This window comes from Microcaecilia unicolor, chromosome 5 (assembly GCF_901765095.1).
Source record: "Microcaecilia unicolor chromosome 5, aMicUni1.1, whole genome shotgun sequence".
Lineage (NCBI taxonomy): Eukaryota > Metazoa > Chordata > Amphibia > Gymnophiona > Siphonopidae > Microcaecilia > Microcaecilia unicolor.
In genome coordinates, this window is record NC_044035.1 from 350777555 (window position 1) to 350793788 (window position 16234).

The 16234-nt window shown below is 46.6% G+C and overlaps 1 protein-coding gene across 1 annotated transcript in view; it reads right to left on the bottom strand.

Moving 5' to 3' along the window:
* LOC115470927 (meckelin-like) overlaps nucleotides 1-16234 on the bottom strand; it is an 83597-nt gene that overhangs the window by 37270 nt on the left and 30093 nt on the right. The window contains exons 10-14 of the mRNA XM_030204554.1: nucleotides 15057-15134; nucleotides 13437-13502; nucleotides 11079-11223; nucleotides 9544-9661; nucleotides 7170-7260 (exon numbers count right to left, since the gene is read on the bottom strand). Coding sequence (XP_030060414.1) covers nucleotides 7170-7260; nucleotides 9544-9661; nucleotides 11079-11223; nucleotides 13437-13502; nucleotides 15057-15134 — 498 coding nt within the window. The remainder of the gene's footprint in view (nucleotides 1-7169; nucleotides 7261-9543; nucleotides 9662-11078; nucleotides 11224-13436; nucleotides 13503-15056; nucleotides 15135-16234) is intronic.

Genomic DNA, 16234 nt, shown 5'->3' on the forward strand with positions numbered 1-16234 from the left:
ACCTTGTTTGCTGGTGGGGGTCCCCAATCCCCGCCAGCCGAAGTCTTCTTCAGCGCCTACGGCGCCTTCATTGTGTGATCATCTGTTTCTGACGCCTTACGTCCTGCACGGGGCTACATGCTCGGTGCAGGACGTAAGGTGTCAGAAACAGATGATCACACAACGAAGGCGCCGGAGTCAACCGGCGCTGAAGAAGACTTCGGCTGGCGGGGATTGGGGACCCCCACCAGCAAACAAGGTACCTGATGCAGCGGTGGGGGGGGGGGGGGGTTGCGGCGGGGGTAGTCGGCGGCTAAAAAGTGCCCCTCCACCTCGGGCTCTGGCCCCCCCCTCCTACCGAGGTCTGGATAAGCCCCTGGTTGTAAGTCTCCACAGTACGTAAGCTGAACTTCTGGGAACACCAAGGAATATTATAAGAAGCTGCTGGACAAGACTCAGCCAATTGCTGGCCTCAATAAAGGGGACAGAGGATAGCTCACAGTCCAATACTGACGTGTAAAATACTACACTGGGCCAATACAATCCAATATCATCTCCAGACCTGCCAAGCAGCTCAGTTCAAAAACAGCAGACTAGTCCCTGCTCGTTATCATTTGAAATCAGCACTGTGGGCACCAGAATGGGCTTGTCAGAAATCCAGGACTGGACTAACATCTCTGGGTCTCCCAAATATCGCACAGGTGAAAGTAAAAATTCTCAACCATATCGTACAGCCATCATGGAGATTAGGGCTTCCCTTCCTGTCCCTCAAAAGGGAACTTACAGGATCCGACTGCAAGAAGGGCTGAAGCCTGCAATCAAAGTAAAAGTGGAGCTCGGAAATGGTGAAATGTGGGATCCTGTTAATGTTTGTCCTGTTTTTTTCAGTTATCACCAAGAGTCCTCCCCCCTCCCCCATCAGTCACTCAGAGGGCGATTCTATTGGAGGGAAGCTAGGTTTAGACACCATGAACGTGGGTGTTTGCTTTTCTTTATAGAATACCGGATACAGGGGCGTAGCCAGATAGCCAATTTTGGGTGGGCCTGAGCCCAAGGTGGGTGGGCATGGAATTCCCCCCCCCCCCCCGGTACCCCTCCAGTTTGCTCTTCTCTCCACCCCTCCCTGCCCACAATCCCCAAATATTAAATACTTGAGCTGGTGGGGTCCCTAAACTCTGCCAGCTGAACATTTCCTCCTCCTCCTCAAGCAGCCAGCACTCTTCCAAACGGCAGCCGGCAGCACTTGCCTCAAACTGATGCTTCTGCCAGCAGGCCACGCATGCTCAGTGCTTTTGCATGTGCGAAAACTGAGCATGTGCAGAAGGGCCGGTCAGCGTCAGCTCAAGGCAAGTGCTGCTGGCTGACATTTGGAAGGAAAGAAAATCTTGAGCTGGCAAGGTTTGGGAATACCCACCAGCCATAGCAAGAATGTCACAATTTTGGGTGGGCCTGGGTCCAAAGTGAGTGGGCCCTGGCCCACACTGGCCCACCTGTGGCTACGCCACTGACCGGATATATATTGTGCATGTATTTGATGTGAACCGCTTAGGTTTTAAGTGGGTTATAAAAGTTGAAAATAAATAAATGAATGCACATATGTGGTAATGGGAAAGTGCATATGGCAGCCATAGAAAATGCTCACAAACAGATAAGGGAGATATATGTGTCCATTATACGTCATAATTTATGGCCATCGCTGTGCCCCCCCCCCCCCCCCCCCCCGTCCTCGCTCTGCCCAGACTCCACGCGTATTTACAGAATAGCGCATAGCCAGATTACTGTCGTTTATGCGTGATTGCTTTCACATACAAGCGTGAATGGTTACAATACCGCTAAAATCTACGCAGCTCATTATAGAATTACTCCCTCAGTGCTTTACTCAATTACTGGTGTCTGATACAGAGCTGTGCGCACACGTTAGTAATATATCATGAGACGTCATTGTTTTCACATTACACTTTTGTTTTATATATAAACAATTTTTATTGAACCAGCAAAACGCAGAACATAAGCACCACCATACTGGGAAAAGACCAATGGTCCATCAAGCCCAGCATCCTGTCTCCCAGGCTTCAAGAACCCAGCAACCCCCGCCCTCCCCAAAAAAAAAATACAGACAATATACTGTATCAGTTCAAGCATTTTATATGCAATAACAAAAAATCTCTCCCCCCCCCCCCACAACCAAGACCTCCCTTCTCCCAGTCTAACCCCAAACTTATCCAACTCCCACTCCCCCAATCCCCAAACACATTCCTAACCTAGCGACAAGCCAACCTGAAGGGGAGAAACTGAACCTCAATGAGTCCAATATACTCTCCTACCTTTGCTCCTTCGGAAGAGGACTGGGCTCTTATAGCGTCCTCCAGTAAACAAATTAACTAACCAGTAATCAGTCCCCATCCCCTCCACCTTCCCCCAACATGTTCTAGCTGTTCGCCACCTGCTATGGTGCAATACCATCCTCGTACGGACTAGGGAACAAAAAGAAAAAAAGGGAAATTTAAAAAAAGGTGCATATCCCCATAAACATTAACTTTGCAGCTTGATCAGAATAGCACGTCTAGTGCGCTGTGGAAGAGACTGGACATATATACCCCGAACTGCCAGAAAACATTGGGAGTGCTTAAGGGTAAAGTTGGCCTTTTGTGCTTCCCAAAACATCAGGGTATGGAACCGATTCTTCCATTGCTGATGACACAAAGTTATTCAAAGTTGTTAAATTGCCAAGAGGATTGTCAAAAATTGCAAGAGGACCTTACGAGACTGGGCGTCCAAATGGCAGATGACGTTTAATGTGAGCAAGTGGAAAGTGATGCATGTGGGAAAGAGGAACCCGAACTATAGCTGCATGATTCAGGGTTCCACGTTAAGAGTCACCGACAAGGAAAGGGATCTAGGTTCCATTGTTGATGATATGTTGAAACCCTCTGCTCATTGTGTGGCGGTGGCTAAGAAAACAAATAGAATGTTAGGTATTATTAGGAAAGGAACGGAAAACAAAAATGAGGACGTTATAATGCCTCTGTATTGCACCTCGAATACTGTGTGCAATTCTGGTCGCCGCATCTCAAAAAATATATAGTGGAATTAGAAAAGGTGCAGAGAAGGGCGACGAAAATGATAAAGGGGATGGGACAAGTTCCCTATGAGGAAAGGCTAAAGCGGCTAGGGCTCTTCAGCTTGGAGAAAAGGCGGCTGAGGGAAAGATATAATGGAGGTCTATAAAATAATGAGTGGAGTTGAATGGGTAGATGTGAAGCGTCTGTTTACGCTTTCCAAAAATACTAGGACTAGAGGGCATGCGATGAAGCTACAATGTAGTAAATTTAAAATGAATCGGAGAAAATATTTTGTCACTCAACGTGTAATTAAGCTCTGGAATTCGTTGCCAGAGAATGTAGTAAAAGCAGTTAGCTTAGCGGTTGAAAAAAAAGGTTTGGATAGCTTCCTAAAAGAAAAGTCCTTAAGCCATTATTAAAATGGACTTGGGGAAAATCCACTGCTTATTTCTAGGATAAGGAGCATAAAATGTATTGTACTGTTTTGGGATCTTGCCAGGTACTTGTAACCTAGATTGGCCACTGTTGGAAACAGGATGCTGGGCTTGATGGACCTTTGGTCTGTCCCAGTATGGTAACACTTATGTACTTGGATTCTGAATGGAATGTTGCTGCACTTTGGGGTTCTATATGGAATGTTGCTGCTCTTTGGGGTTCTATGTGGAATGTTGCTACTCTTTGGGATTCTGAATGGAATCTTGCTACTCTTTGGGGTTCTATATGAAATGTTGCTACTCTTTGAGGTTCTACAAGGAATGTTGCTACTATATAGGTTTCTGCCAGATACTTGTGACCTGGATTGGCCACTGTTGGAAACAGGATGCTGGGCTTGATGGACCTTTGGCCTGTCCCAGTATGGCAACACTTATGTACTTGGATTCTGAATGGAATGTTGCTGCACTTTGGGGTTCTATATGGAATGTTGCTGCTCTTTGGGGTTCTATATGGAATGTTGCTACTCTTTGGGATTCTGAATGGAATCTTGCTACTCTTTGGGGTTCTATATGAAATGTTGCTACTCTTTGAGGTTCTACATGGAATGTTGCTACTATATAGGTTTCTGCCAGATACTTGTGACCTGGATTGGCCACTGTTGGAAACAGGATGCTGGGCTTGATGGACCTTTGGCCTGTGCCAGTATGGCAACACTTATGTACTTGGATTCTGAATGGAATGTTGCTGCACTTTGGGGTTCTATATGGAATGTTGCTGCTCTTTGGGGTTCTATATGGAATGTTGCTACTCTTTGGGATTCTGAATGGAATCTTGCTACTCTTTGGGGTTCTATATGAAATGTTGCTACTCTTTGAGGTTCTACATGAAATGTTGCTACTATATAGGTTTCTGCCAGATACTTGTGACCTGGATTGGCCACTGTTGGAAACAGGATGCTGGGCTTGATGGACCTTTGGCCTGTCCCAGTATGGCAACACTTATGTACTTGGATTCTGAATGGAATGTTGCTGCACTTTGGGGTTCTATATGGAATGTTGCTGCTCTTTGGGGTTCTATATGGAATGTTGCTACTCTTTGGGATTCTGAATGGAATCTTGCTACTCTTTGGGGTTCTATATGAAATGTTGCTACTCTTTGAGGTTCTACATGGAATGTTGCTACTATATAGGTTTCTGCCAGATACTTGTGACCTGGATTGGCCACTGTTGGAAACAGGATGCTGGGCTTGATGGACCTTTGGCCTGTCCCAGTATGGCAACACTTATGTACTTGGATTCTGAATGGAATGTTGCTGCACTTTGGGGTTCTATATGGAATGTTGCTGCTCTTTGGGGTTCTATATGGAATGTTGCTACTCTTTGGGATTCTGAATGGAATCTTGCTACTCTTTGGGGTTCTATATGAAATGTTGCTACTCTTTGAGGTTCTACATGGAATGTTGCTACTATATAGGTTTCTGCCAGATACTTGTGACCTGGATTGGCCACTGTTGGAAACAGGATGCTGGGCTTGATGGACCTTTGGCCTGTCCCAGTATGGCAACACTTATGTACTTGGATTCTGAATGGAATGTTGCTGCTCTTTGGGGTTCTATATGGAATGTTGCTGTTCTTTGGGGTTCTATATGAAATGTTGCTACTCTTTGAGGTTCTACATGGAATGTTGCTACTATATAGGTTTCTGCCAGATACTTGTGACCTGGATTGGCCACTGTTGGAAACGGGATGCTGGGCTTGATGGACCTTTGGCCTGTCCCAGGATGGCAACACTTATGTACTTGGATTCTGAATGGAATGTTGCTGCACTTTGGGGTTCTATATGGAATGTTGCTGCTCTTTGGGGTTCTATATGGAATGTTGCTGTTCTTTGGGGTTCTATATGAAATGTTGCTACTCTTTGAGGTTCTACATGGAATGTTGCTACTATATAGGTTTCTGCCAGATACTTGTGACCTGGATTGGCCACTGTTGGAAACAGGATGCTGGGCTTGATGGACCTTTGGCCTGTCCCAGTATGGCAATACCTGTGCTCTTATGACCCTCCGGATGCAGCCACTGTTGCAGTCAATATTCAAAACTTAAGTTGTCATGAGTTGCCACATAAAGATAAGACTGTGTTTTAAGCGGTTCCATTTATGCAATTACCTTGGCTGATTAGGTGCAACCCCAAACAAGCAGCCTTTTCTGGCTGGTTAAATCGTTTTGAAGATCGACCAGTGGGTTATCTAAATATCCTGACCCATAATCGAGTTCACCTCAGCTGGTACTACCCAGCTCTGTAAAGCCTAACCACACACAATAAAACTATTTCTTGAAGCACTGGGGCACAGGGTTCAGCAGCATGCAGGGGCGTAGCCAGACACCCAATTTTGGGTGGGCCTGGGCCCAAGATGGGTGGGCAGAAGTACTCCGCAAGTGATTTGGTATCTCCCTCTCTCAACTGCATGCCATATGCTCCTTCATACATCAGCTCCTCCCCTGCATACCTTTTAAATAGCAGATTTTCACCGACAGCGAGCAGCAACTATTACACACTGCTCATGTTGGCCTCACAGCCTTCCCTCTGATGTAACTTCCTGTTTCCGCATAGGCAGGAATACATCAGCGGGAAGGCTGTGGGGCTGATGTGAGCAGTATGTATCAGTCGCTGCTCACTGCAGGCATCTGGTATTTACAAGGTATGCAGGAGGGACAGTTGTTGGGAGTTTTCGGCTGGTGGGGCTTGGGGAATCCCTGCCAGCCACATCATAGATGTGCTGCTACTGGGTGGGCCTCAGCCCAAAATGGGTGGGCTTGGCTACGCCACTGGTAGCATGTGTGAGGGTTGAACCCAACCTGAAACCTGATACTACTACTAATTTCTATTGTGCTACTAGATGTATGTAACACTTGTACACGTTCTGTGCAGGTACTTTCTCTGTCCCTAGAGGGCTCACAATCTATGTGTCTGGGGCAATGGAAAGGGAAAGGGAAATGGGACTTGATATACAATGTTTCTGAGGTTTTTGCAACTACATTCAAAGCGGTTTACATATATTCAGATATTTATTTTGTACCAGGGGCAATGAAGGGTTAAGTGACTTGCCCAGAGTCACAAGGAGCTGCAGTGGGAATTGAACTCAGTTCCCCAGGATCAAAGTCCACTGCTCTAACCACTAGGCTACTCCTCCACTCATTCCACCAATAAGAGCCAACCTAATCAGTGATGTCACAATGGCTTGATTGCCCAATACTTGGCTCACTTCTGATATTGTGATGTCATAAGGGAAAGGGGGAAAGGGAAATGGGACTTGATATACCGCCTTTCTGAGGTTTTTGCAACTACATTCAAAGCGGTTTACATATATTCAGGTACTTATTTTGTACCAGGGGCAATGGAGGGTTAAGTGACTTGTCCAAGGTCACAAGGAGCTGTAGTGGGACTTGAACCCAGGTTGCCAGGATCAATGCCTGCTGCACTAACTACTGGGCCACTCCTCCCTTGTAACCTTGATGCTATCCCACAGTCCCTCCATCACTGCCCTGATTCAACATTTGTTATAGCCATAGCTGCTCCATGCTGATTAAATCCAAAGTGAATCCTAGCAGGATTTGTTTATCATCTTTCCTCTCACACCCACCCTTTAGAGCTCTTGCACAGGGGATCAATGGCGCCAGCCTGCCAAGCACTCACCTGGGTGCTCCCCTTGGGATCCTCCTTGGCATACTTCACCGTCAGCAGGAAAGGAGGCTGATTTCCTGGGTCACTGGTTGGCAGATATATACTGCAAGAGACAGAGAAAATCGAGGGTGGCGGAAGACCACACAGTAACTGTCAGTGCAAACGAAGGGGCCTCTCTAATTAAACACTGAATACATGCAAGAAAACGAAGATCAAAATTCAAGGAGATACTTTCTTCTGACTTTGCATTAAACTATATGTCAATTCAGTTGGTGCATTGAAACAGAGTAATTGTAGGTTTGTGGAGCTACAGTCATCAGAATTAGAGTCACCTTGATTCCAGGTCATCTCCTGGGCCAGGCTTGGTTTTTGCCTGAATTTTTAAAAAAGAAATCAGGAAATCTCCTGACCTGATGGCACTGAGCCAGTCAGGAACTCCATTTTAAGAGTTGATTCTAACTCCACCCCCCAGATTGTCACTGAAACCTTCTTTTGCCCTTCTTCTCAGCAAAGGGTTCAAACCTTCATGTGCTGTCATCACAGATAAAGCATGAGAAGGCTGCCAGAGTCTTGACCTTCAATTATCCTGCTGCCCTATCAGTCAAGCTCAAATTAGCACCAGTTTTCACTAGGCGGAAGCCGAATCCAGCAGTGAATTAGTTTAAGACCTGGATCAGGGGTTCTGGGATGCAAGTTTCATGATTCCATTCTGCATCACTTTAAATCCTGTTTCTCTGGCTCTAACTCCAGCTGTGCTATGGATAAACTGCAGCTCTGGATGAGTCACTTTATCATCCAGGGCCTCTCTTTAATCAGCTCTAAGTCAGGAAATTGTTTTTCACAGAGACGGGTGGATGATGCCTGGAATGCCCTCCTGAAGAGAAAAATACGGTGGCGGAATTCAAAAAGGCATGGGATGAACACAGAGGATCTCTAATTAGAAAATGAATGATATTAAAAAAAACAACAACTTTAATGGTTGCATGTCTGTTTGCATGTCGAGTGGTGCTCAGATGGAGACTGTCTGTGAAGCAGGGGCGTAGCTACGTGGGGCCACGGGGGCCTGGGCCCCCATAGATTTGGTCCTAGACCCCCCCCTACCGACGACCCTCTCGCCCTCCCTCCCGCGCCATCGCTGTGGGCTACCTTTGCTGGCGGGGGACCCCAACCCCCGCCAGCCGAGGTCCTCTTGCTTCCGTGGCGGAGCAGGTGGGGGAAGAGAGGTTGGTGGTTGGGAGGCGAGGATAGTGGAGGGCAGACTTATATGGTCTGTGCCAGAGCCGGTGATGGGAGGCGGGACTGGTGGTTGGGAGGCGGGAAATACTGCTGGGCAGACTTGTACGGTCTGTGCCCTGAAAAAGGCAGGTACAAATCAAGGTAAGGTATACACATATGAGTTTATCTTGTTGGGCAGACTGGATGGACCATGCAGGTCTTTTTCTGCCGTCATCTACTATGTTACTATGTAAGGCTTCGTTCTGTTTCTGACGTCCTGCATGTTGTATTTGCAGGACGTCGGACTCACTAAAACAGAAGCCTTGATCTGCAAGGCTTCGTTCTGTTTCAGTGAGTCTGACGTCAGAAACAGAACGAAGCCTTGCGCGGGAAGCAAGAGGACCTCGGCTGGTGGGGATTGGGGTCCCTCGCCAGCAAAGGTAGGCGACGATGGCAGCGGGTAGGCGACGACAGCGGCGGGTTTGACGGCGGGAGGGGGTGTCGAGAGGGTCGTCGGCAGGGGGGGCAAAGTTGGTGGTGGCAGCGGACGGCAATGGCGGGGGGGGGGCATCGTGGCGCCGGGGTGGGCTAAAATGTGCCCCCTCACCTGGGCTCTGGACCCCCCTCCCGCCGAAGTCTGGCTACGCCCCTGCTGTGAAGAACTAAGGCCGGTGCTGGGCAGGCTTGTACAATCTGGGTCTTGTATATGACCATCTGGTTTAAGATGGACGGGAGGGGGCTTCGACAGAAACTCCAGTAATTTGGAACTTGAGGACAGGGCTGGGCAGACTCTTACGGTCTGACAAGACACATTTGGATAGGCTGGAGTGGGCTTTGATGGCAACTTCGGTATTTGGAACCTAAGGACAGGGGCCGGGTGGACTTCTACGGCCTGTGTCCCAGAAACGCCAAACAGAGACCATGAAACCAAGAATGTGATATAAATCATGAGTTGATAATGAGTGTGACTGATGGGCAGATTGAATGGACCATTCACTGGCCATCACTTACTATGTTACTGTGTTACCCTGTGTGTGATCTCAGCAATAACTTTTAACCCTCAATCTGCCAAACTTACTGAAGTCCATCTCCTACAAAAGTAACTAAAAGCAGTGGCCTCAGCCTCTGCAGGATCTGTATTATATTTTTAGCTACAAGGCTTCCTTCTTACCTTAGGGTTAAACTTGTTGCGACCGTGACTGACACGGGCTCATTACTCAGGCTCCCAGTTCTGCCCGACAGTCCGTCTATCAGGAAGAACCTCCTCAGAGCTGTGGTACCCAGGGTGCCTGTGGGAGGTACAGGTAGCCATTACAGCTGCAGGCCAAGCCCCTTCCTCCCTCTTCCCCCCACCTGACGGAGGAGTAGGACATGCTATCATTTCAAAGGACCACTGCTGCAGCCCTTATGTGCCACTTACTGTGGTGTTTTGCTGTTTAAACAATTACACGTGGGCTCAGTGGGCTGCCAAGTCTGTGGTTTCCTTAAAGCTATACCAGTTCGTTACTGTACCTTAGAAAAAACAGTATCTCACTGGTTAGAGCGATGGACTGAAGATGAGGAAACCAGGGTTCAAATCCCACTACCCCACTAGCATTCCGTAAGCAACTCACTTTGAGGCATATTTTCAAAGCACTTAGCCTTCCAAAGTTCCATAGAAACCTATGGAACTTTGGAAGGCTAAGTGCTTTGAAAATATGCCTCTTTATCTCCTATTGTCATTTTGGAATGCCCTGACACTTTCCACATGTTCTGGAGTCCTCGTATACACAATTTAGACCAGCTTTAAAACCCCATTTTTTTTTCAACTAGCATTTCCCAATTAATTCAGAAGAAGAAAGGTTAAAATGGTCACACACATCGGCGACTAGCTGAGCCTAGGATCTTTGTTCCTGAGCATAAACTGAGAGGGTCTGAACCAATTGCTGCACTCTTGTGTATATTAAGAGCTTAAGAACATAAGAAGAGCCATACTGGGTCAGACCAATGGTCCATGTAGCCCCCAGTATCCTGCTTCCAACAGTGGCCAATCCAAACTACCTGGCAGAAACCCAATTAGTAGCAACATTCCACATAGAACCCCAAAGAATAACAAGATTCTGGAATCCTAAAGAGTAACAAGATTCCATGCAGAATCTCAAAGAGTGGCAACTTTCCATGTAGAACCCCAAAGAACAGCAAGATTCTAGAATCCTAAAGAGTAACAAGATTCCATGCAGAATCTCAAAGAGTAGCAACGTTCCATTAGAACCCCAAAGAATAGCAAGATTCTGGAATCCTAAAGAGTAACAAGATTCCATGCAGAATCTCAAAGAGTAGCAACGTTCCATTAGAACCCCAAAGAATAGCAAGATTCCAGAATCCTGAAGAACAAGAAGATTCCATGCAGAATCTCAAACAGTAGCAACATTCCATGTTACGAATCCCACGAAGTGCATGGGTCCCATATTTTGTGATAATGCAAAATCTTGCTATACTTTAAAGTTGTTAGTTTGGACATTCAGCAGCAGCAGCAAGCTTTTGGTGGGGGGGGGATGGGTGGGCCATGCAGCCCACTTTTGGTCAGAGGGGCATGCTGCCTGGTTTTGATTTTGGCTCAAACCATGTAATAAATTTCAGCCACAGATCTGGTTTAGGCTGAAGCCGGAAACCCCAGGTTCAGTCCCCCTTTACCGTCGTGTTCTGGCTCTGGCCCCAGGTTCTTACTTTGAGTGGTGGTCTGCAGGTTCGTGTTCTCTATAGGAACTGGCCAAAGCAGGATCTTCCCTCCTTGATCTGAGTACTGCAGGAATAACTCATAAAACACGGGCTCTGGAACCCGGCTTAGAAGCTCGGACAGCAGAAAGGTGCACTGGGAAAACACAAGACACTGCTCAACAGTAGCACACAAGGATGCAAAATCATTTTCATCTCCTCTAGGAGATACAAAACAGAGGCCTATTTTTTTCCCCTTAAACCCAAAATGATGAGTTTACGGAGGAAGAGGAGAATAAAACAAAGACCAGCTGAACCGTTAATACTTTCTTCTCTTGAGCTCTCGGTATCTTTTGAATATGCATCACTTTGCACTTGCTCACATTGAACATCTGCCATTTAGACGCCCAGTCTCGTGGGGTCCTCTTGTGATTTTTCACAATCCTCCCACGATTTGACGACTTTGAACAACTTTGTGTCATCACCAAATTTAATTACCTCACTAGTTACTCCCATCTCTAGGTCATTTATAAATATGTTAAAAAGCCGTGGTTCCAGCACAGACCCCTTGGGGAACCCCACTAACTACCCTTCTCCATTGAGAATATTGACCATTTAACCCTACTTCTGTTTTCTATCTTTTAACCAGTTTTTAATCCACAATAGAACACTACCTCCTATCCCATGACTTCCCAATTTCCTCTGGAGTCTTTCACGAGTCTAATGCTGAAAATCAGTGTTAAGCTTCTACGTTTTTTTCCCGCCCTTAATCCACTTCTGTCACCACCTAAATCCATGGAATGGATCCTCAGAAGCTTAGCCGAGATTGGGTGGCAGAGCCGGTGGGGGGAGGCGGGGCTGGTGGTTGGGAGGTGGGCCTTGTTTCTGGGCAGACTTCTACGGTCTGTGCCCTGAAAATGGCAGAAACAAATCAAGGTCAGGTATACATATAAAGTAGCACATGTGAGTTTAAATTGTTGGGCAGACTAGAAGGACCGTGCAGGTCTTTTTCTGCCATCATCTACTATGTTACTATGTAATACAGATAGAGGCAGACTGACAATGATCTGGACCCCTGGGCAATAAGAATTAATGGGCCCCCTCCCCAGGTCCTCCTACCTTCCTCACCCCCTGCTCAGCTCAGATCTCCCTTTTTTATCTTTTAAACACCCCTTCCCCCTCTCAATCTCTCTCAAAGTTACCCCCCCCCCTCACCCCCGATATGGATGCTCCGCCCGGATTATTTTTCAGCTTATTTCTTTTGCACAGCAGCAGTGTTTCAGAGAAAGTTGCCCGTGCCGGCCCCCGAGTCTCTTCTCTGCTGCACCCCTGCAGAAACAGGAAGTTACATCACAGGGGGCGGGGTGCAGCAGAGAGGAGGCTGCTGCTGCTGTGTGAAAGAAACAAGTTGAAAGGTAAATGGGTGGGTGGGGGGAGCTGCCACAGCACCTGTGGCTCCCCCCATTCAGACGTCATGGACAGGGAGCAGGTAAAAAAAAAAGTACCGGCAGAAAAAAAAAAAACTGGGCACCTGGGAGGGAAGTACTGGGCCTCCCACTGCCCTGGGCCCTCGGGCACTACCCGGTTGCCTGTATGGTCAAGTCTGCCCCTGAATCCAGATCTGCCTCTGGAACCGTTTTCTGTATAATGGCAGGCAAAAGATGCTTTCATAAAAAATACATACCATGTAAAATGACTAGATGGACCATTCAGGTCTTTATCTGCCGTCATTTACTATGTTACTATGTAATACAATCCAATTCTCCAGACTGTTTCAACCAAGGTTTCGTTCTCTTCACAAGGGCATGGGAATAAATCCTCACGTTAAAGCATCTGCTCACCCCAGGGGATGAGTGTTTGCACTACAAATTTCCCATACTATAATCTTAGCACAGAATAGGGATTCTCAAGCCCATCCTCCGAGCACAGTCAGGCAGGCCAGGTGTTTAGAAGGATCTGATAGATTTCAATACAACGGAGGCAGTGCTTGCAAAGTCTCTTGTACAAATTAATGTGGATATGTTGGAAGCCAGACTGGCTGGGTGTGTCCAAGCACTGGACTGAGAACCCTGGTACAGAAGGTTAATGTTAACCTGTCCATGCAGTTAAATGAACTAATATTTATTTATTTAACGTATTTATACATTTTATAAACTGCACCATCTACTACTGGGTGGTTTACAAAAATGGCATTTATAATATCAACATTAAAAAAAACACATAATACTCACAGTAAAACCATCATAATAACTGAATAATCACACAAATCACTACACACAGCCATTATACATAATATGGTGACCTCACTAACTTATAGGGCGTAACCTACTTGGCTTCTTTAGTCTGGATGCCCCAATAATCAAAACTCACCGACTGACTGTAGGACGTTCCAAATACATATGCAGCATCCAGTCTCTTCATAGTATCTGGGCACATCTAGGCAAGACATTTAGAACAAAATGTTACGAAAAGTTCTGAGGCAGGTGATTATGTCATGATATGCACAAAACCCACCCATATGAAGGTACTGCCCCTGAGAAATTCCGATGACATGTAAACGCACAGCGATATGCTGATGTAGGAGGTACATAAATCTTTGGAAAATAAAATACATTGTCCAGTGGCATTCCTAGGGGGGGCGGACACCCGGGGCGGCGCCCCGCCCCGGCGAAAGAGCTCCCCCCGGGTGCATGCCGCTGTGGGGGGGGGTGCCGCAGCGCGCGCCTGCTGCGAGTTTACTAGCTTTGCTCGTTCGCTGCAGCTCCCTTTGCCCCGGAACAGGAAGTAACCTGTTCCAGGGCAGAGGGAGCAGCAGCGAACGAGAAACGTTAGCGAACTCTCGAAGCAGGCGCGCGCCGCGGCACCCCCCAGCGGCATGCACCCAGGGTGGACCGCCCCCACCACCCCCCCCTTGGTATGCCACTGACATTGTCCAAAACAGGATCAGTAAAGTTGGTCTCTGTATTAGAGCTGCATAATATAGCTTATTACAATAAGGAGGGAAGACAGGGAGAGACGGTTCTCTCTCCTTCTAAGTCTCCCCTGAAGTATGACAATCCAGTGCTTGCATTTGGACCCCTTAAACAAATATGAGGTCATTGTTTCATCTATACAGACTTCCATAGCATCAGCATAACATCTTTTTTAGAAGGCTGAACTTAATCTAAGCAAATGGTCTAAAGTGCATAGGTCAATGGAAAACCTATTACATAGCATTTCTCAACTACCTTTAATAATAGACTAACATGTATTATCTGTTTTTCTACAGAATATGCTTTACCTTCTTAAAAAGAAGACATCTATCAAATACTGGTCAGTTTCAAGACAATTTCTTGCGTTTCATTTAAAGACATAAATTTACCTCTATCTTTCCTGGTTCCACACTCGCACTAAGCCCTATGGACTATAAGCAAGAGCGATACAGAGAGCACACTCTAACTCTCGTGAAGTGTGATTGTACAGAGCAATGCACAGAACATACCCTAACTAACCCCTGCAAAGTGTAGTTACATAAGTACATAAGTAATGCCATACTGGGAAAAGACCAAGGGTCCATCGAGCCCAGCATCCTGTCCATGACAGCGGCCAATCCAGGCCAAGGGCACCTGGTGAGCTTCCCAAACGTACATAAGTACATAAGTAATGCCACACTGGGAAAAGACCAAGGGTCCATCGAGCCCAGCATCCTGTCCACGACAGCGGCCAATCCAGGCCAAGGGCACCTGGCAAGCTTCCCAAACGTACAAACATTCTATACATGTTATTCCTGAAATTGTAGATTTTTCCCAAGTCCATTTAGTAGCGGTTTATGGACTTGTCCTTTAGGAAACTGTCCAACCCCTTTACACACAGAGCACACTCTATCACTGAGCAATTCCTGTGAATTATTAATGGGCAGTGACTAGTGAGCACAGTTTAAGTCGTTGTTGTGAAATGTAATTGAGTACAATCTGAGTAGCTCCTCTGAAGATTTAAGCACACACTGTTTACCTGTAGTCCTCCACCTTTCACGTCCTGCCAGCCCTGGAAGTCTCCACGCGCGTCATACCTTGCAAGCTTAAATTGCATCTGAGGGAACAATGAACAAGTCATATGGTAGCCGACACAAGGAGGGACAGAAGCAGCACAAGGCTGAAACTGGGTGCAGCTCCTTTGCATATCCTTAACAAGTGAATACTTTGAGATGCAGGAGAGCCAAAAGCATTCCCCCCCCCCCTCCTCCGATTCTAAATATGGTGCCTACATCTGCATGCCAGAATTTGGGTGCACTCCCAAGATGCATTGCGCAAATTAATTGAATAACGAGCCAATTGTCAATAATTGGGTAATAACTACCAACTATTACATAGTAACATAACATAGTAGATGACAGCAGAAAAAGACCTGCACGGTCCATCTAGTCTGCCCAACAAGATAAACTCATATGTGCTACTTTTTGTGTATACCTGACCTTGATTTGTATCTGTCATTTTAAGGGCACAGACCGTAGAAGTCTGCCCAGCACTAGCCCCGCCTCCCACCACCCAATCTCGGCTAAGCTTCTGAGGATCCATTCCCTCGGAACGGGATTCCTTTATGTTTATCCCATGCATGTTTGAATTCCGTTACCGTTTTCCTCTCCACCACCCATCCTCCTGGACTGTCTGAACACAAGTTCAGGAGGACAGTTAGAGGGAGGGAGAGGGGGAATTGACTTAAGTAATGGACGGTAGCATGGGCCAATACCTTTGGGGTGTATCCAGACTTCACTAGCTCTATTTACTACACAAAGGAGGATGTGTACGATATCTGGAGGACCCTAAAGTTGCGTTATATTGGGTAAAAAGGGGGGATTGGGGGAAGGTGAAGGGGGGGAGGAGGGGGAAAATTTGTTAAAAACTTGGTTGACAAGACTATTATATAACTCCGGCGGGAAGCTTTTGGTTGTTAGCTAGAAGTAAATGTAATGTGTTGGATGTTTAAAGCTTGGAAATTCAATTAAAATGTTGAAAAGTAAAATTTGGCTGCCCGCTATTTTATAAGGCATGGCACCCAATTCTAATAGCATCTAACTCAAAATGGGGTGTTGGCCGTGGGCGTGCCAGGGGCATTCCAAAAAAGTTACACACATGGTTGCAAAATACTGCCTCAGCACGCGTAACCTGGGTGTCATCGTTTACACCAGGTTT